This window comes from Lemur catta, chromosome 16, assembly GCF_020740605.2.
Source record: "Lemur catta isolate mLemCat1 chromosome 16, mLemCat1.pri, whole genome shotgun sequence".
NCBI lineage: Eukaryota > Metazoa > Chordata > Mammalia > Primates > Lemuridae > Lemur > Lemur catta.
Window position 1 is genome coordinate 35,997,024 of NC_059143.1, and position 22,380 is coordinate 36,019,403.

Below are 22,380 nucleotides of genomic sequence, written 5' to 3' on the forward strand. Positions count from 1 at the left end.
CGGGCAAGCCGCACCTGCCTCCTGGACACAGACAGGCCCGCCATGAGTCACTCGGCCTCAGGGAACTTGTGTCTCACCCCCTGCCTAGATGAGGAGGAGCCCCGCGCACCTCAACAGCCGGCTGAAGGCGGCTCGGCCTGGCTTTCCCCGTGGGGGAACCGCACAGGGGTGCACCGAGATGTTGGCACTTTTACAGAGCTTGGGGTGACTGAGGGGGGCTCCTCCCGGGATCTCAGAAGATGGTGATGGACAAAATGGCTTGGACCTCCAGCCCAGGGACACGGGGACAGGAGGCATTGGTCCTGACACAGATGAGATGACAGCAGGTTGAAACAGGGTGCCCAGGCTCATCTGGGATTATGTGCTAAATTGAAAAGCAAATGCTTTGTTTCTTTGAAAATCAAAGTGGGCTCCTCATCTAGACGGTGAAGGGGTGACACGTCCTCAAAGGTCTGTCCCACCCAGCCCTCAGCACCCACTGCTCCGCTCAGCGCAGCCCGGGTGGCGGGTCCCCTCAGAGCAGCCCCTTCCTCCAGCTCAGGGACCAAACACACGGATCACACAGGCCCAAAGAGTTTTTAAAAAACCAAAGGGAAAAAACATGTTTTTCATCTCATGTGGACTATGGTATTAACAAATTGGTCCCCCCTTTCTCCTGCTAGTCTGATGGAAGGAAAAAGATTGCTTTCAAAATTAAGCTTTTCCTTGCCCAGTGATTACTACCGAGTAGAGTGGGTTAACTTAATTTGCACTAGACTCCAATTTAATTTCAGCTACAGCTCAGAGGCCAAATCCACAGAAAAGTTAATCTGGGCTTCATGAGAAGGGGCCATTTGTTCTTTGAGGGAGGGTGCGGCGGCTCTAAAGGTCACCGTCACACGGCCCAGGCGTAGCGCTCGTGAAACCAGGGGCCCTCCCGCAACCACATGCATGACTTCGTTTCCTCATCAATTCCTGTCTCATCACCTGTTCTCACTGATATTCCCGAATGTTCAAGGAATAGCTCTCTCTCTCACACACACTAGCCCGAAACAAAAATCTAGAACATGCCAAAAAAAAAAAAAAAAAAAAAGAAGTGTGCACTGTTGAAGTGTTACACGCCTAAGGCATCAGGATCCTGGGAAAGCTCTAGATTTTTGGTTTAAGAAATAACATTGCATATTGAATAGCAGGTTTTTACGTTTATTGTTGTGTATTTCCCCCCATTTTTGCGCTACAATCTAAGCCGAGTGATCTATTGCCAACTGGCACCGATTCTCCACAGCGTGTGAGGGAAACACGCTAGTGCAATCCCCTTTAGTAGAAGACACACCAGGCAATCGTCTGTCTACTTCTGATGCCCAGAAATACAGTGGCCGGAGGGGCCGCGTGGCCGGAGGGGCCGGGGGAGGGCGCACCGCCCTCAGTCAGCGTCCATCGTGAACAGCTGGATGTCCTGCGGGTTCCAGTACAGGCCCACTGCCGAGTTGTAGACGAGGGACCAGACGTAGGGGATAAAAAACTCCTCAGGCTGCTCCTCTTCCACGTATTTGAATTTCAATTCTGGAAATTTCTGCAATGAAAACGAGATGATCTTATAACCTCACAGTTCCACGCACAAGCAAAGCAGCAGCAGTCTGCTAGCGGTGTGGTGGTGTGCAGGATGCCACCTCCCCTCTCTGCTCACAGGGCCTGAGACTTTAGCTATCCCGCGGCTCCTAAGAAAATGTCAATTACTGTGGGAAGAGCAAATAACACCATGGGTCCCGGTCGGCTAATGACAGCCTGGCTGAGCGTGTGCCGAGGAGGGATCCAGGCAGGGGTAGAGGTGGGAGGAGGAATATCACAACTGGGGTGGCAGACAAGGCCCAGGCCAGTGTCACCCAGTGTGTGGTGCTCAGGGCTGGTTCTGCGTGAGAGACGTCGTCTTCAGGGTCAGTGTTCTGGAGATGAGGACTCTCCCCTCACAGTTCCTGAGCTTTGAACTGAAGAGGCAGCATGTGCCCCCGGGGAGTGTGGGTCTGGGGGGCGGGTGGCCTGCTCCACCATAGCTTGGCCCAGTCTCTCCCTCCTTGAGGGCAGGAGCGATGGCTTTGGCTTTGTAGCAGGGAGGTGGGGGAAAGCCTCGGGCCTGGCTCTGCGAACACGTGCAGGTGCCCTGGGCCTGCGAGCTCCCGTCCTTGGGTATGTGAGAAGGCGTGCGGTTTAGCAGCCTGAGGTGGCACTTGCGTTTTAGCACATTGCCAGGATTGGGGCTTCTGATTTTCTAATTTTACCCCTGACCTATTTATTCCAGCCAGGGCAGAGGAAGCGACTCTGCTTTCAGCACCCCGAGGAGCAGCTAGAGTCCGCCCAAGACCCCGGGGCCTCTTCCCTTGCCAAGGTGACTCTGGCAAGAGTGGCTGCAGCTTGGTGACCACTGTCCCAGGTAGGGTGGGGCACTCAGGGTCCTAAGAGGAGGGTCTGTGGAAAGTTAAGAGAGGGCTGAACAAGAGAAAGAAAGGAAGCGACACGTATCCAGACGTGTACCCACAGCCACATTTGTCACCTTTCACTCGAAGGCATGGCCCAAGAGGGCAGGGAGATTTTCATCCACACGTGTATGGATTTTTATCTGCTTTGTTAGCTGCTGTATGCCCACAGATACTGGCCAGGCACTTAACAAATGAACGAATCGATGGAACAATCAATGGAACGATCAACCATACGTTGAGGGCCAGCCGTGTCAAAGATGCACCATAGATGCTTCATGTACATCATCTTATTTAATCCTCCTGCTGCCAATCCGTTCATTCGTTCGCTGGTTCATACGTTCTATCGACTGTCTCCGCTTGGTGCCAGGCAGGCTCCGTGTGGGCAGGGCCTAGGCACAGAGGGGCGCAGCCGCCACACAGCTCCTGCTCTCACAGAGCATCAGTTCTCATGGAAGAGAGAGACAAACAGCAGCAGCAAAACCCCCCAACAAAACAGCTATGACAGGGCAGTAAGAGGGGGAAGGACAAGCTGCTCTAGAGGCCTCAAGGTGGCGGCGGCCGCAGCGGATGCAGAGGGAAGTGTGTTCCGCTGGCGGGGACGGCACGGTGCGCCCGTGTGTGCGAGGCATGAGGACCTCGTGCTGCGGGCGCAGGGGAAGGACAGGCACTGGCGAGCAGGGGCCAGACCCGTGAGCCACGTGACGGGTATGGACCCCACACTGAGGTCTGGAAGGCGGCCGCGGCATGACGAGGACGGCACTGTGCCGTGGCCACTCTCATCAGTGTGTGGAACTGGAGGGCACGTGGTGGTGGGCGGGGGAAATGGGACTGAACCAGGATGACACTAGTCGGGTGGGTTTACAAGATACAGAGGTTAGGGGAGGGGCTACACACAGAGGTACAGGAATTTTAAAGTAGCTTTCATGGTGATTAAGATTAAAAACATCTAAGTGCTGGATCCTCAGAGTTCCAGAGGATCAGTTCAGAGGAGCAGAGGTGACTGAAGAGTCTTTGCAGCAAGATGAGGTTTGAGTCACATCTTGAAAAAGTATGTAAGAAGTCCTAAAAAGGAGGGGACCCCGGTCATGGTGTAACATCAGCATCACAGACGGCGCAGCCCCCAGCCGCTGTGGCTTCAGGGGACACCAACTCCCCACTGGCCGTCTCCCAGAGAGGTGTGTACATAGTTTTGAAAAGTGACATCGGAGTTCTAGCCCCCCAATGCTTTTTCTTTAAATTCCATTCTCTTAGGCTCCATGACACTCTTCAGGGTTAGCGTGCCCTTCCTCCGCACGGCACAGAACCCGGCACACTGCTGCTCCTTTAAAAAGCACCGCAGTGATGTTGATAATCAAGAGAGGGTGGGGGACGCCGTTTGGAGAACTTTTCTCCATAATGACAGAGATGGAAGTCCTAGTCATTGGGATGGCCTCAGACTTAGACAACCTCTCACACTGACTCAGACGTGAGGGGCCGGGGTGGGGGCGCAGAGGCTGTGGTTCGAAAAGGCCAGAGTCCCCACACTGCCTCTTTGGTTGGAATAGTAACATCCCACATTGTGGTAATGTCGCCATGAAAATGCACTTCTTGTTAGAAATAAAATGACTCAAGGACGTGAAACCTTTTCTCCGTCCGGTGACACAGCTGGGGGTTTCCCATGAAGGCCTGAGGAATGGGTGACACTTACATGAGCCTGCTTTCTGGACCGAAGGAGGGTGCCATGGGAAATGAAACGAGCACATTGTACACTGCTCTCGTAAGAATTCCTTCCAACTGAATTACAGAAACTTAGGCAAGAGCTGGTAATACGTTTACAGGTTGGCACTAAGTTTACCTGTCCTCATGGCTTTGGGGAATTCTGATGACTAGTCAGAAGGAGCCATGAGTCAAAGGCTGCCCTTAAAGTTTGCAAAGGTGGATCTGGGAAAGGCACTGGGCACCCCCATGCCTATTATCCTTCCCACCACCTGGTAGAAACAGAGGTGCAAACGCCTCAAGTTTATGTCAAAACAATGATCCATCTCACCCTCTGTGAAGGCGCAGGTTATCTCTGAACACTATGGAGAACTTCCCTTTAATCTGAAAGCAAACCATCTGACCAGTAATAACCACGGCTTTCAAATGTTGGAAACACAATTTCAATGTAAGGCTATGCCCAAAGTAGCAGGAACATCCAGTTATAGTATATATAACAATCCAGTACACAAAATAGTGTAAACTTTGTCAACGGCGGACATGTACAAATTCTACCATGAAGTTCTTCTTCAAGCTGATCAATGATTGTTTCTATTGAATTTCTCCATAAAAACTTTATAATCAATTCTGAGATTACAGCTAACATTTATTTACAGCTAACATAATTGATTATCACGTAGCAAGCATAATCAAACACTTGACATATAGTGTCATTAATCTCACTCATTTAATCTTTGAAACAACTAAAAAGCACTCCAAAGGCAAACAGATAATTTGAGATTCAGCCCCATTCCCTCCCCATTCATTCAGTAAATATTTACTGAGGGCCTAAGCACTGAACTAAAAATACAGCTGTGCCTAGGACATACACGGTCCCAGCATTCAAGAGCCAAAAGTCTAGTCCCTTCAGACTCAGGCTCTTAAGAGACAAAGTTTACTATACACTGAGATTTTGAATTTAACCATCCTGCCTCCTTCACAGGGTTGTAGTGGTAAGACAGTGACAGGAGGTAAGCCACGTGAGGGGCTTGTAGAGTGCCTAACACAGAGCAAGCTCTCGATGAATGTTGGCTATTATTACCGACATTAAGATGGTAAGGAGACATAAGGTATGCTCTTATTTTATAATGTTCAGTCATCAAATCTAAAGACTAGAAATACTAGGACTGGCCTGGTCCCAAGCCCATTTCTCTCATGCATCCAAATGGACACTTCTCACTTGGCAAGTGACTCCCAATAATAGAAACATGAAAGACCTGAGCCTCCCTGCATGAAAACCAGGAATAAGTGCTGACAAATGGCTTAAAAGCAACAGGCTCATTTTCACAACCATTTTTAAAGAACAAAGCTATTTCACTAAAAGAAAGCAGGTTCTGAAGAATTGCCTTCTTTCTCTCTCTCAGAGTCAGGCTCAACTGGGAGGGAGGGAACTGGCTGGGGAGTGGTTTTTGGCTATAGTAAGGATGACAGAAGGATCACTTTTCTAATGTATTTGACATTAGGAACGTGACCTAGGAGTTTGCAACCTTCCTGTAAGATCATGCGGCACGTTCCACAACATCCAAGGTGGACCTGGGGCACGGCAGCTCCCCCCGAGCTGCACGGGGCTGGGGGGCTGTCCAGCAGCGAGGACGCTGACCTTTCTGCTTGGAGCTCACAGAGACACCCCAGTAGGGAGCTCAGGGGAAGTGACCCTGACTGGAGCTGCCCACGTACCCGGCACTTCCTGCTTGACCAGTGAACACCCCATAACAAACAACAGCAGCAACCCTCAGCTTATTGGTGTACTCCCTTCACAACACTCAGTGCGACTGGTGCTTACCCTGTTTATTAATTTGTTTACTTGTGTGCCATCTGTCTGCCCCACTGGAATACAGGCTCTAAGAAGGCATCTGGCATAGCACTGACACTTAGGAAATGACTCCACATCTCCACAAGGGTCCTGTGACATGGGTATTAACTCTATGATAGAGACAAGAAAAACAGGGCTCAAAGAATAAGAAATATGCCGAAGAGGCCCCCGCCGGTAAGTGCTGGAGCCAGAAGCTGAATGAAGCTCAGACCTTTCCGCTGGGGCCTTCCCAGAGCTGACAGGGACCCGAGTAGGCAGGTCCTTTTTAAAATGACTAAGGCTGATGTGGAAACTAGGTTTCCATTTCTTTTAAGTAATGATAATGAGCTTCAAACATTTTTTAAAATGTACCAATAAGTCATATAACTCCTGTGCCCGTGTTTCCTCACTGTGAGGTGATGTCATTGATCTGTAGGTGGCCCCAGGCTCCTGGCATGCTGGGCAATTTGGGACAAGTCATAGCATTTCTCAGGAATCAGTTTTCTCACTTGTGTAAATGAAGGACCTCTGGGCTCCTTCCAGCTCTGACCGGGTGTGGTTTTATGAGCTGACCCCAATACGGTCTACACATGTGCACTCACTGCCATGCCTCTAGGCTGTGCCGGGCTGACCTGGAGCAAGGGCTGAACCAGCTGGGCCTGGGTTCAGCTGCAACTCTGAGGTCAAGTATTTATCGATTTCTACTTGGCCGAGGCGTCGCAGTGGAGAGCGTATCTGATGCTTCCTGAGCTTTTCTGGGGGTTGACAATAGATGGTTTCAAAGGCTAAGGTTCCTAACTGCTTCAAATTAAGACAAACACAAAGCTTCTATTGAGCTGTCCTGGCCTGAGAGCTCTCAGCTAAGTGGGTTGAGGTTCCTGGCTTGGCCCTGCCTCTACTGCCTGCTTAAGGCCTGATCCCTCCCACAGACGGGGCTCTTAAGTTGCTGTGTCCCGAGTGTGCACCACTGCTCGCTGGGGAACTGAAAGAGCAAACAGAGACAGCAGCATGAACGCACTGCCATTAGTGGAGAACCACTTGAACGTGTAGACGGCACCGTGCACGCCCCAAAGCCATGGCACTGGCTCCCTCTCTCCTAGAGCCACAAGGGAATTGAGAGATTATTTCTCGGGTTGTTTGCTTGGAACTTTCCCCCAGTACTTAAGAGGTTCAGAAAGGGAGTAATGCTCTTCTTTTTCTTGCTGTTTGTGTACGTTCTCCAGGATTGGCCACACAAAGCTAACGCTTGCCAGCACAAGGTAAAGGGCTTCCTTTTTCCTGGGGTGAGCTGTTTGTAAGACCAGTGTACTGGGACACTTTAAAAGGGTGAATAGGCATAAACCACAAAAGAGGTTTGAAGATACTATTCAGTTGAACTGGGTGCACGTGACTGTAGCCTCTGCACCATTAGCTGGGCCTGGGCGCGTTTAATTTGACCTCACTCCCAAATCTACCTGTCCATCTACCTAGCTATGGGGAGAACTGACATGCTGTGAGACTTAAATAGACCTTCTTAAAACTATGTCCTCCTCTACGTTGTGTTAGAAGTCTGAAGTGCTAAGGAAAGAAAGACAAAAGGTTTAATTAAGCACTAAGGACACTGGAGACACTTTTTGTCAGGACTCAGTCCAAGAAATGTCATGGTCCGAATGTTAAATCAACAACCTAGAAAAGTCACTCTTTCCCTTGTGTTTCTTGTCGAGCCTGTGGAGAGCAATGATGCCATCCTGCGAGGCTAAGGGAAGTCCAGCTTCCTCACTTGAGAGTGTTCTCATCTCTGATGTGGCCAAAAAACCCTACTTGGGGGCCCAGGCCGTAGGCCGCTTGGGCGTTCTCCGGCCTTCCCAGCTCTGGCATTGTCAGCTCTTTTCTACTCACATCTCCCTGGGACTCCTCAGGCCCCTTTTAGGCTCCGGCCAGTGACTCTCAGGTGGATGGGCCCGGAGGATGGGGGCACTGATATGGTAGGGCAGGAATTCGTCTAGAACCGGCTGGCACAGGGCAGGGTGCTGGTCACCTCAGGCCCCAGCTGCCTGGCAGGGAGCCCCCCGCCTCTCACTCCTCTCCTTCCCAGTGACTCAGCTCAACCCGGAGAGAAAACCCATCTCTCCAGCTTGCTGCTTGCTCTCAACCCAAAGCCACTCACAACAATCCTGTTGTTTTGATTTTTGGAGCCAGAGGTAATGCTAGACTCCCAAGTGTGGCCAGAATGTTTTTATCAGCTCCAGTGAATCAACCTACCACAGTGGGACATCCGGACACTCGGCTCGGAGACAAAGCAAAGGTCTGATTTGGTGGTTGAGAGTTGGGTATAACAAGCAGACCAAACGCCTTAAAGCCTGTCTCTGCTGTCAGTCATGTGATCTGGTGAAAACCCACAGGAAGTGCAGTGAACAGATGTAGGGCAAGACGGCAATAATTTCGTTACCATAAAAGTTCAATGGAGTTTTCCCTCTCCCACCTGAAGATTATACAGATAGCGTCAGAAACTCTAGCAAGTACCTGGCATGGCTCCAGCAAGTTTAATACAATTTAAAATCAAATAGCCACATAGCACATTAAAAAAAATTTTAAGACCATATTAAGCCTCTGAACAGACAAATAGATGGGTGATCGCTGGCCATGAGGCAGCCCGGTAAGGTCAGGATTGATTAGGTTAGTTACCATAAACAGCACGTGTAGGGCTTGGGTGGGAGTCCTGCTCGGATGAAAAGAAACCCGGTTTCAAGATCCTGTCATAAGATAGCCAAAGAACCATTTACGTCCTTTTTTAAAATCCGGGGCTGGATTACAGAATTGGAGGATTATGCGCCTCCCTATCTTTCCTGCTCATGACCTATCACCGTGGAACTTTGGTCCTTCCATGACGAGTCCTTAAGCCCAGTGTAGCATCGGCTACTTTTGAGGCACTGTGCTTGCGGCTGGAGAGGAGAGAGGGGAATAACTGTTGCTCCTCGAGCAAGGTGCGTAATTAGTGGGGGGAAGAAGAGCAAGCAGGGAGTGGGACACAAGATGGAAAGGGGGCAGTGCCCCACGAGGGGCTCTCTCCCAGGCAGTTCTGGCTAATACTGGGGACAGAAGATTTTAGGTGGGCGTGAACAGCATTCTCTGGGAGAAATACAGAAACAAGAAATCTGGAAACATCTACATCATCAATTCAGCTAAATTGTTGCCTGAGCAAGACTGACGTGCAGGCTCCTCCCTGTGTAACGGAACGAGTTACAAATGTATCGAACATCATAACCAACAGAAGATCAGCGCTGGCCTAGGAATAACAACAGCGCCGAATGTGGGGTAGTCCTATTTGATGTGAATTAATTTTAAAATTAATGAAGAACTAAAGTCAAAATATAGGAAATTATAAAGTGCCACTTATCAGAAGTTACAAATTAAGAAATACAAAGCTAAAATTAAGAAGCCCTTGATGAGGGTGGCTCGGCAGACAGTCACAATACACTGCGCTTCCAGGAACACCACGGCGGGCTGTGCACAGGGACCCCCAGGGGGCTCTGGGAAGTAAGAAAGGGGGTAGTAACTACGTTAGCAGACACGGATCCTGAAAGTGCGGGCCACCTTGAGCTCAGGAAATTGTTTCACTACTTCTGAGTGTTTACAAGTGACACTAACAGCTTCTGTAACTGAGGGCAAACAAACTCTTAGAAAAACATGAAGGCTACAGTATAAAGTTGACACCATGCTGTGACGAGCTCTCTACTAAGTTACCATCATAACCTCAGCCCGAGTTTGAAGCCTACAGAGTCTGAATCTTGAGCCAATGTCACCGTTAGGCCCTTCTCGCACAGATCCAGGCTGGGGGGTTCCCAGAAAGGAGAGAAACCTTTGTCCAATTTTCAATTTCCCTCTCTTTTCTGGGGGCTGGAGGAGGAGGAAGGACAGGCCCTCCCGCTGCAGGAGGAGTGTCAGAGGGGCCTCGACAGGCGGGCAGGGTTCCGCCCTGTGGAGACAGGGCCCAGGGCAGGGAGAGAGCTGGCCCTGCACGTGGAGGGACCCTGCGAGCACAAGCTGACCGCGCTGTTCTGGGACTGGCTGGCACACGGGGCGCAGAGAGGCTGGCAGCTGGGGACGAGATTGGAAAGGTGGGCCTCGAGGAACGGCACAAGAAGTCTGTTCATCTGCAGAGCATGGAGTTGAGAGAACAGGTTGAGGACGGAGATTTATAATCTAGAAGTCATTAGCTTTGAGGTGGCCCTTGAAGTCGCCAGATGTGTCAGTTGCTCAAAAAGACTGAAGTGCATTATTGAGTCAAACTGCCTGTTCTGAGGCAACTCGATTCCCATTCAGGAGGCTAGGAGGAAGAGACTATTTTGATTCCAAGGTGGGAGATGAGGGCAAATGTAGAAACTTTACTGGCAGAACAACTTTTGCTGAAAGCTGGGCCAGAGGGGGAGTCAGGAATAATCAGAACTGCTGCCTTTCTGCAGTGGGGCTCTTCACTGGGGGCCAGACCCACATATCTGGCTGAGAGAGAGAGCCCAGAAAATAAACGCATTACTGAGATAAAATTCTAACTAGAATATAGACTCCATGAGGGCAGGAATTCCACTCCCCCTCAATGTGTGCTAGAATATTGCCAGAGACTTGATATTAATATTTGCTGAATGAATGAATAAATGACAAACAAATGAAGGGGTAAAAGTTGTTTGTGGACAAACTCAGAGTTAAAAAAAAAAAGTTTGGAATATTGGATCCTGCACAACAGGTGAGTTAGTGGAATAACTGCCCACAGTTATCTGGGACCACATGAGCCACATTCGGCCCATGGTACTTTGAGAAGTAAATGAGCTGTCTTATTGGAATTCTGGGGGCAATACTTGAATCTTCAACAGTTTAATTTACTTCTCAAACTGTCAGCTATCCTACGACTATCCTATTCTTACTTACCTAGGAAAATCCAGCTCACAGATAATGGATAACGTTGATACAGATGGTCACTGCCATATTTTATATTTTACACATATCTAATTACGGAAAATTAAGTGAACTTCTTCACATGCGCATGAGTTATAGATGGCTATGGACTGGATTGATGCATAATATGTAAACTGAGACAAGTTCCATTTTTAATAAGTCCTTTATATTTTACTCTGGTCAAGATTGCACTATGGTTAAGGCCTAACTACTAGTATCTGTGATAATCTTTCTTTACACCAATTTTTTTTCAAGACTAATTTGTGAACTATGGGAGTAGGAGACAAGGAGTTAGAGGAAGATTCTGACGCATGCTTAGACAAATTCTGGCAAAATAAGGATCTCTGCCATATCCGAGATGTTAATGTGGAAGTTTTGTGTGGAATGACAGGCAGAGACTGTGGGGACGAGGGCAGACAGAGGTGTCCCTGGCACCCGGCCAGACTGGTGTGCCCCTGAGTGAAGAAGAGTTCAGGAGATTCTATCAGGTGAGAACACAGCCTTTGCTGCAGTATGTCAAAGAGATATCTGGAAAGAGAATTCCAACTAAGACAGATATGCAGATAAGAAGTTGTCTTAAATTTCTTAAGAGTTACCTTCTTTGAACATTCTTAGGATTTAAGTTGTAAGCAAACATGATAGTTTTTCAAGGCTTCAAGGGGCATTACCCATTACTAGAAAAGTCATGCCTTGATTATTCCTTAGCAAGAAGTAAAAACTAGGCCCCGGTAATCAACATTCCCATTACATAGGAGGACTTTTTTCTCTCTGCTTATGGAAGAACAATCTACTCTAAGTGTTATGTGAAAAGTTTTGTAGTTGCTAAGCCCATAATGTTTTCTTCAATCTACTTGCAGAAAATCCTACTTAAATCCCACAATTCTGACAAGTTTTTTATAATCTACAGGAGTAAGCTCAGTCTCAGTACTCTCTAAGGCTGTATTTCCCAGTGACCCAAGCGTGGTCCAAGAGTGGCTGGGCCAGACCTGTGTCTTTCCTGCCAAGTGCGACAGTCCTGGCCTCCTGATTATTTCAACATGAGCCATCAATGAATTAAAAGCCCATAATGAGATTGTTTTCCTCTTCCCAGTTGTTAGGACTAACCAAGACAATCAGGAAATCTAGAGGGAAGGGAACGGAAGCAGACTGCTCTAAAAGATTCCTAATAATACCATTTGCTGGAAAGTAGAATTCAGTAATAAGTGAATCTACCTTAGATTCCACTCAAGAACAGTCATGTCAGGGAAGTTCCAAAATCCCGTAAATGCGAGCTATCTAGAGGACGAGATCTCCCAGCTTGAACACAGCGAGTCTAGGTCAGTAAGAAAAATCCATATTACTTTCCTGAGCCTTAATTCTAAGGAATCAGGGAATCATGGAATATTAGTACTAGAAGGGACTGAACACCCCATCCCAACAGATTCACCCGTACCCTTTAAAAAACAAGATACAAATGGGCAAATAAAAGCACAAAATCCCTAACAGTCATAAGGTACGCCAAGTTAACTAGAATTTATATTAGTGTATAAATTTACATAATATGATAAAACTTATATATAGTAAGTTTAATTCATATCATGTATAAGCTTACTTTTTCAAGAAATTGCTCTAAGTGAACAAATCTATTACTTTAGCCCCAAATTCCTTCAAACTCAGGCTTATTCTCTTTGAGAAAGCAGTTGACGCTTTCTAAACATTAAAAAAAAAAAAAAGAAAAGCTACTGATAAATAACTTGTGCTTCTATCCTCTTGAAGTCAATAAATACATTATTAGATGGATTAAAAAACTTGACTTGGGGTTATGTATCACACTGCATGATATTAGTGTGCTCTTCCGATTTGCAAAATGGCTACCAATAGTGAAACGTTCAACTGGTTGAAAGGCTTAAGACGGGAGATGGGCAATGAATGCATCAGAAAGAACTAATTCTTAGGAAGAACTAAATTTACCAAATTTTTCTCAGGGTAAATTACGAGTAAGAAGCAGCAAAGACAGAGCAACAGGAGTGGGTGGGTAGTCACTGAGATGGAGACTGAGAAAAACTTCAGCATGGTAGAGATGTGGGATTTGAGAAATAGTGCCAAGAAAGAAAACAAGAAACGGAAACCTACCCTACTATATGTTAAAATAAACCATAAAGGTAAAATAATTAAATGCTATAATAGCATAATATTCCTCTCTCTAATTTGGACCATCACAGATACATACAATTTACAATTTATATGTGCTATGTTATAATCACAGGGGAACGAACCAAAAAGATCTGTATAAAATATTTCATCTAAAGAAAACAGGACACATATTATAGTTTTAAAAAAGTGGTTGAGCCAGGCGCCATGGCTCACGCCTGTAATCCAAGCACTCTGGGAGGCTGAGGTGGGAGGATCGCTGGAGCTCAGGAGTTCGTGAGACCAGCCCGAGCGAGAGCCAGGCCTCATTTCTACTAAAAATAGAAAAAATTAGCCAGGCATGGTGGTGCACCCCTGTAGTCCCAGCTACTCAGGAGGCTGAGGCAGGAGGATCGCCTGCTCCAGGAGTTTGAGGTTGCAATGAGCTATGATAATGTCACTGCACTCTAGCCTGGGAGAGAGAATGAGACTCTGTCTCAAAAAAAAAAAAAAAGTGGTTGAGATCCAACCATTTAAAAGTTTTAACTTTGAAAATTTAAGATTGAAAAGCTTCAAAATACACCCTACTAGCTCAAAGACTGAAAGCTCATCTCTCCCTCTGTACAATACTGCACGGGGAGTATCATGGCCCCGCATTCACCGGACTTCCTCCTCCTCTCGTCGTGCTCCATCTTATGTGAGTGAACTAACCAACATACCATGTGGGAAAGATTGTGGGGTGTGGCAAGTACAAAGCAAAGTTCCTGTCCTGAGGGAGCTGAAAAATCCAGTCAGGAGACAAAGTATAAATGCACAAATTAAACTTTTAAATAGCAATCTCACTGCTAAATACCAAGAACAGTGATAAAGAGGACGAGCCACTGCAGTTTCCAGCAGGAAGAGGTCAGTACATCTATCACTGCCGGGGCAGTGGCACCAGCCCAGGAGAAGGGGTGAGCAGGTCACGCTAGGCGGGGGCAGCAAGGTGGGGAGGAACGGGGGTTCTGGGGCCGGGGGCAGAGGGTAGGCAAGGGGGGCTCCTGGTAGGTAGTGGGTGCTGGGGCAGTGAAGGAACACGGGGTCAGAGTCTGAACTGGACTTGGTTTTTCCTGGATTCTTCAGGTGTTGTGGGAGGGAGAGCAACGAAGGAGGTAAGAGAGGTAGTGCCTTTTTTTAAAGTGACTGGGGCATGGAGGTGGTGGTGATGGCAGTGATGAGCTTGTGGGGGCATCACAGCTCTCTGAACAAGCCACCCCCCCCTCGCCACACCGAAGGCACGTCAGAGAAGTGAGACCACAGACCAGTAGCGTCAGCACTGCCTGGGTAGCACTTATGAGAATGCAAAGTCTTGGGACTGAAATATTCTGTGATTCAGGGAGGCAGAAGAGAAATAATGACCAGAGATGAACAGAATGTGGATTTTGGAGGAGCCCTTACATGTGGGAGAACCACACGGTCCTTAGGAATCGGAGGACTGAGACCAGAGACTGGCAAAGGCATCCCCGCGTGCCGGAGCAGGGAAGATTTACACAGCAGCTGGCCCTGCAGGCCCCGGACCCCAGGCTGCAGCAAGCAAGGCTTCATCTGTATTTGCTGCACACCCCATGGCCCGCATCACCGCCTGAGCTCCACCTCCTGTCAGATCAGTGGCAGCATTAGATTCTGCATTATGGTGAGTCGTATAATTATTTCATCATATATTACAATGTAATAATAATAGAAATGAAGTACACAATAAACGTAATGCTACTGAATCATCCCAAGACCGCTCTCCCTAGCTGGGTCCATGGAAAAATTGTTTTCCATGAAGACAATTTTGCTCCCTGGGACCAAAAAGGTTGGGGACCGCTGATCTAGCCAACTTTCTCATGTGGCATATGGGGAAACTGAGGCCTACAGTAACAATGGTTTATTTCAGGCCCCTTGGCTAAAATGTGGCGGAGATCAAACAAGAAGTCAGTATTTTGGGCCCCTGGTGAGGCTGGCCCCACGGCACAGACAGAAAGGCTCAAGCAGTCTGCATGGGGCCTGGGAACCAAGTGAAGGTGGTCAGCAAGAAAGAATACGGAAAAAGGTGCTCCAAGATGATCTAGTAGGGCCACATTTTGCTAGGAGTTTCCTAGATCCACTAGCATGCAAACCATTTCACAAACAATTATTTTTGTTACTGCTATCTTCAAAGATTATGGTAATGGGAGACAGATTTTGAATAAAAGGTGCCAAGAGTTCTTCCTAATCCACAGTAGTGACATTCTCTTTGAAGTTCCCAACAGACTGCGTGGGGTGATCACGGCTTGTCTCAGCAGCTCCACGCCAGGCTGCAGAGCTTCCCAGAGCACAGCAGCCAAGCAGGCAGGACGCTAACACGAGAGCGCAGAGCACTTTGGGCAAATGACTTGGATTCCCTCTCTTGGACCAATCTCCCTGCCGTGAGAACGGGAAGGCCAAGACTGTGATGAGCTCAAGACCGGAAAGGCTCACACCGAGTGCTGAGCAAGCAGCCAGCGGCTGACTGTGCCGGTAACCACGGCTTCCCAGGGCCAGCCAGCGAGGGTGCTGGGGCTGGCGCTGCCATGGGGCGGAGGTGACTCCCAGCCCGGCAGCAACAGGAGCCTGGCTTGGGGAACTGAGTAACACGAGAGAGGCAGAAGGTTGAAGGAAACTTCGGGGTTTCTCAAGTCATTTCTGTCTTTCCACTTGCCACTCTCTGTGCCCGCTTCACTGAAATACAGGCTGGACCATTCGGACAACTCAGGGAGACTCAAGAGTCACCAAATGGACTCAGGGTCCTTCTTTATTTTAAGACCGTCACAGAGCAACCACATAGCCCATTAAAGAGAGGGCATATTTTTTTTGTCATTAGTGTCAGAAAAGAAAAATAATACTTCAAATTCTCTGTTTTCCACAACCAACGTGGAGAGAGCAATAAACAGGGACAGGTGACTTAATCACTGATCAAGGATGATCCAGCTCTCAGACCGATGTCACCAAAGACAGTACTCCCCGAAAGCTGACGAATGTGAAAATATTAATATTTACAAGCTGAAACAAAGACTGACTCTTCCATTTACAAAAGCCTGTTCTTTGCCATTCCTGGTTCCTGCTCTTGCCCTTCCCTGCCACCACAGGGCACAGGTTTTATGAATCTGTTTTCTTCCTCAGTGTGCCAATTTAAAACTTGGCCCACCTTATCCAAAATGGAGTCCTGAACTGGCCTCAGGGCAGCTTAGACATTTAACTGCACTGGTATAAATCCATGTAATTTGAATCTTTTCTATAATTTTCTTATGAAGAAAACATTTTCACAATTTATAACTTTATGGACAAGTAATAACACTGCAGGCAGGTTAGAAGGAAAGTATGTTCAGAGGTGGCAAAGCAGTGACACTAACCATCAAGACCAGGATGCCACCGAGAAGAAGGAATCCACCCCCTCCGAAGAGGGCTGCCCCTCGAGCCCAGGGCTGTCACCGACACCGCTCGGGTGCCGGCTCAGGCGAGGCCACAGACACGCGGGCACGGTCTCTCGCGGGCAGACCTGGGGACAATGGTCAGAAGAAGCCAGCAGGGAGCCGGGAGCCACGCTCGTTCCTGCTTTCTCCCCGCCGTGGCTCTGCATGCCGCAGCTAGGGCGCAGAGGTGGCATCATCTCAAATACTAACCGAGGGACCTGGTGGTGCCCTCGGAGCCACCATGCCCTACATCACTCCTAGTGTAAAAGCTGAAGCTGTGCCAGCACTCCATCCTGACTTCTGTCCCTTTCCTGTCCCCAGCTTGGACAGGCTGGAGGGCGTAAGAGGCAGGAAGCTGGTGCTTCATGCTGTCCATGGCAGCTGTCACACCGACCACTTATTTGAAATTTGAATAAATGTCATGATAAGGAAGCACAAACTTTTAAGACTACTATGTACCTCTCCCATCTAGGTTATAAATGCTATAACAGAGGGAAAATTCAGGATGTCTGAATTTTTAGAGCTGACTCTGACACTAATAAGGTCAGACGAGTAACGTCACCTCCTTGACACTCAGTCACCTCGTGTGTAAGCCATCACAGCTGAGGAGGCCTGCCGGGACTGGTCGCGCGCTGAAGTGATCACGCAGGGCTGGGAGCCCAGCAAGGGCTGGGCCCTAAAAGAGCCCATCTCCTGCCTTGGAAAGGTCACAGCCAAGGCAGACAGAGGGACTCTTCCCTTTCTCTATTTTGGTCTCTACCATTACTTTTTTCAAATTATCACCCTAGAAGGCAAAACATCTGTAGGCGAATCATTTGAAGACCTACAGTCATTTCCAAAACATGACAGTGGTTTAAGAGCAAGGAGTCTTTATAACACAGGCTCCAATGATCCCAAATTTACATATTTTGATAGAGAAAGATACACTGCTTATCTCTTAATTTACTTTCAGGGACAAACCATAGATAATTCGATCTGTTATACACTACAAGCATGAAAATTAAACAAAACTGGAATTTACCTTGAAAATGTTCATAAAACATTTTAAAGGATCTCTCCAAAGGAAATTCTAAATTTAAATAATCAACATACTAAACTTTAGGATTCGGATATAGGAAACAAATAATAAAACACTTTTAGAGCAAGAATATGCAGAATATACATTTTATTTTTTTAAACTAAAATGTGGTATAAATAAGAAACAAAGGGAATGTGATACACTTCCCCTAAGGAGAACTAATGTATACGCACCATGAAGGGGACGACAACATCTGAGTTCTAGAGCTTTTTAAATACTGTCTTACCTTCAAAAGCAGCAGATGAAGGAAGATAGAATGTGCTTACTTGAAGAGTAATTTACACTATACATACATCTATGGTTTCTCCATCCTAGTGAACATACAGAACACTTTCTGATGAAGAAAGCTGTTTTAAGGTAAAACTTCTGATTAAATCCCTTTTGCAAGGATCAGTGCCCTTATAGAAGAGACCACAGAGAGCTAGCTAGGCCCTTCCACCAGGTAAGGAGCAGCTAGAGGGTGCTGTCTACGAACCAGAAAGTGAGCCCTCACCAGGCACCAAATCTGCTGGTGCCTTGATTTTGGATTTTCAGCCTCCAGAACAGTGAGAAATAAATTTCTGTTGTTTATAAGCCACCTGGTCTATGGTATTTTGTTATAGCAGCTCCAATGGACTAAGACAAAAGGGGACCTGCTCACCCATGCATCCTTCCTTCCTTTTTATTAATATTTACATAAGTATGACCACTGATGCTTTAACTATACAATGCTGGATACAAAATAATGGTCTTCTTTGCCATCTGGCTGAGGGGTCTACGTCATTTAGTTGTGACTGTAACAGGACCCAACCCAATGGCGGATTCTTAGCTGTTTTCCTGGCTGTTCTGGTGCTCGGGGCCGTAGCGACGGGCCCAGCTGGCAGTGTCGTGAGAGACACAGGTGGCTGCTACACGCGGTCGAGGTGTGAGGGAGGGGCGTGTGCTGGAAGCCCCGCAAGCTGAAGTCCCACTGGAGTACTCAGTACCATCAACGCCCAACATGTCATTGTGAACATTCGCAGAAGCGGAGAGGATGGTACAGTGAACACTGAGTGCCCATCAACCAGCTACAAGTCATTAACTCATGGACACTCTTGTTCAATCTACCTCAGCCTCCCTCCTCTGAATTACCCTGGTGCCAATCCCAGACATTACATAATTCCACAGAGTCCCTCTCCCCTAAATTATGTAATGTCTGGGATTGGCACTATATTGGGATTTCCCTACTATATATTATCTAGTAGGTAAGAACTTTTTGTTCTGCTTTAAGATAACCCAATATGAGAATAAATTAAATTATAGGGTGACCCTTTGTACCACAAAAGCATTTAATAAAAATATGAAATATAGTTCCTGCCCTTAAGGATCTTAACATTTACTTGGACAGAGCTAAGACAGATGCAAATGGAAAAAAAGCCCACTAAAAAGCAATTCTCTAACGGAACCTAATGTTAGAAAGCGCAAGGCAATAATAGGCAGTTTTGATTTGAATGGATTCTAGGAGCTCCACAAACCGGCCGCACGCGACCTCTGAGCTTCACCGGCCTCCTCTCCTTCACTCCGACCATCGGCCTCTGCCAAAGGGAACTCCCCCAGGTTCTCTGTGCATTGCAGGCACACGCCCACCTCCAGGCCTTTTCTGAGACTGCTCTTTCCAGCTCAGACGTCCTTCACACCACATGCCATTTCCTACAGACCCAGCGCTGGAGCTCCTCCTCCTCCAGACCCTTGCCACTGTCCTTCCCAGGGCGCAGTCCTGCCTGCCCGTGGCACTGAGCTGTACATTTCCTGCGAGATGCCTGGCTGGGTGTGGGTCTGCAGATGGTTTCCACTTGCTACTGGGCATAAGTGACTTGAAGGCAGGCTGTGTGTGTGCCACCCACAGCTCCAGGTCAGGCGCTGCTGACTGAAGCATGGTACTGCCGGGGCTATGGTGGCTTAGGGGAGAGAGACTCTGCGGACAAGAGCAGTCAGGGCAGGCTGGCAGGCTAGTGAGTCTAGAGTGGTCCCGAAGGAGAGGGGACAGATGGGAAGGCACTCTAGACGGAGGGACTTACTCAGAAGCCTGGCCAACCAAGAAGAAGGTCTGAACCCTCTCGTACGATGACCTCTCAGAGTTGTTCCTGGTTAGTTAGGGGAGCATGAGTGAAAACGTCCATAATACAATCTGATCATTTTACTCTGAGCTTAAAAGAATCCTTGATGGCTTCCCAAGGAAACCACTGCCATAGAAGATACCAAAAAGAACAGGCAGAGCTTCTGTACCAAGGTGTTTATAATCCAATCATGGAGATAACAGATGGACAAAAATAATTATCAGCCAAGGTAGGAGGTGATAAGTATCATGTGAAATATATAAGTAAGTGTAATTTACAGAAGTCCAGGGAAGGCAGAAATTAAACTGGGGGCATCAGGAAAGGCTTCAAGGAGGAGGTGGCCGTTGGGTGGTCTGTAAACAGGCGTAGGATACAGGCATGTGGAGGAGGAGAGAGGGTGTTCCAGGCAGAGGACCTGGCAACAGAGAAGCACACAGGGCCCACGGAGCAGCCGCTGTTCGGCTGTCTGGAGAATAGTGGGTGAGGAGGGAGGCGGAAAAGCTTGCAAGGCAGGATTATGGAGACCCACTGAGTCCGAGCCCACTGTTATTCCGGGTGCAAAGGGGAGCCACTCCCTGCATGTGAGCAGAGCTGCACCCAGGACCCAAGTGTGGTTCTGAAAGACTTGGGAAGCGATGTGATCCGTCTGGAGTAGAGGCGCAGCACCCCCTAGAGGGGAGTAACTGGGGCCTGGTGCGGAGGGCACAGGTGGCCAGGGTTGAGGGCATGGATCCAAGAGATGACTGTGGGAACAGACGAGGGCTGGCCAGGGCACTGGGGTGCAGAGGCAGGGAGACTTGGCAGCTCTTCACAGCTGCCTCTCCCCAGAAAGGGAAGGAAATCAGGGCTGGGAAGCAACAGATCCAGAAATCAATCCAACAGCCTCCTCTGTCTATGGTCAAATTTCATGTTTTGAGTCCAGTGACCTTTGATACCTTTTTTTCCCCCTAGAAACAAAGGAGCAGACAAATAAAATTCTGTTTCCACCCTCCATCTGGCTCCTTTCTAATGAGTCCTTATCTTGCTGATAGGTTTGCCTCTGGGAAAGGGTCTCAGCGCTGCTGACTTCCGGGTGCCAGCAGCCCAGGCTAGATTAGGCAAGCTGCCGCGGAGGCTCCTCAGAATTATAATTCAGCCTCTATCTTCAAAAGTTAGAAAAAAGGAAAAGAGTCTGGGAGAGGTTCCGGTACACATTTCTGAAAGAAGATGTTTTACTTAATTCTGTACATTTTAATCTTTGATCATCAGCCCTGTAAATACAGAGAACAATAAGAATGGCTCAGGAACAAGGACAGACTCACTGTCACCAACGATCTACTCTCCCATCCCAGTCTAGCAAGCACACTCTGATCTAGCCCAAGCTCAGCACCTGCTGACTATGGAGCTAGTCAGTCCCCAGGCCCTGACTCTGGGATCTCCAAGCCTCACCTGCAGCTACTGATGGACTCAGTCCTCCTGTCGTAAATGTGAAGCCAGGAAACTGCCTCCCAGAGGCTTCTGGAAAAACAGCAAGCCCTTAAGATTCCAGAGACAAGACTTCAAATGGACTTCAGGTGCTTCGTGCTAATGGCACAGTTCCCAGCCCTGTCTCCCATGCACAGAACACACAGAGAATGTCATGCTATTTGTTCTCCCTCTACCCCACCCAAGATATCTGGAAAGGAACTAGGAGTCCTTGGGACACACTAGGGTTAAGGATCCCAGCTTAGAAAAACTGCCTCCAGTGAGGAGTTCAAGCTCTATACAAAGTTTTTTTAAACTCACTCCCCTTCAAAAATTTGCATTCACATTTAATTCCAGGGATGTGTCCCCACCTTCTTTCCTTTTCACCTTAAGAAATGAGGGACGGGAACGGAGGTGGGTGATAGAAAGGAGACTGTAATAGACTTGGAAAGCCACACAGGCAAACTGCCGTAATCTGAGGGTAGAAGGCAACAAAATCCCTAAGTAGGAGCTTTCTGTACCTGGAATATTCTGCCATTACCACTTTTTATTCACCTCTCATCACCCCCTTTCCTCATGTGGCAAAATCTAGATTAACTGAAATCCTACTACTAGAACTTTCACTAAAGCACACCTATTTTTAGGAAAGAAACAAATAGGAGAACACATAATCAGCAAGTTAAAAACAAGCAGACAAACAACTTCCACCCAACTCTGCACTGAGATTACTATATACTCTGCCCAATTTCCCACACCTTACACAGGCCTGGACAGGGAGAATTCACATGAGAAGGATAAGTGAAACACAGCAAGATTCTGAATTATCCACAAAAGATGAAAAAACATGTCTCTTATCCATGGCTAAAGAATTTCCCTCTTAGAAAAAGCTTGGGAAATAACTTTTATTTTATAAATAAATAAATATGCAGACAGAACTAAAGAAATATGTAAATGAAAGACACCATGTCACAGGGCTAAGAAGCTGAATGTGGTTTAGGACAGTCCCTGTCCGAGAGGAACTTCTTTAAAGGGACAGCCATAGCTGTACAGCACATGGATAATTCAAAATGTGAAGCGCTCTAATAGCTGGGCTGCCAGGTGGTGCAGAAAGGCTTTGCTGAGGAGGTGACAATTTCTAAACCTGGAGAGAAAGGGGTGAGTTTGGGCAGGGAGGGAGCACTTTAGACATAGGAAGAAAACACATTCAGAGTCATTTATGCAAAACCGATGATAACAACCATCTTTAGAAGGGAGACAGTAAAACTGGTCACTCCCCAAAGGACTAGGATTTTTATTTTTTACTTTTTATAAACTG

At 47.6% G+C, this 22,380-nt stretch overlaps 1 protein-coding gene across 2 annotated transcripts in view; it reads right to left on the bottom strand.

Annotated features, from left to right (window-relative positions):
* Window positions 1-1,161: 1,161 nt before the first annotated feature.
* Window positions 1,162-22,380, bottom strand: part of DYM (dymeclin) — a 273,454-nt gene continuing 252,235 nt past the window's right edge. For both annotated transcript variants that reach the window (XM_045528017.1, XM_045528018.1), the window contains exon 17: window positions 1,162-1,552. In XM_045528017.1, the coding sequence (XP_045383973.1) occupies window positions 1,403-1,552 (150 nt within the window). In that variant the 3' untranslated portion in view covers window positions 1,162-1,402. The remainder of the gene's footprint in view (window positions 1,553-22,380) is intronic.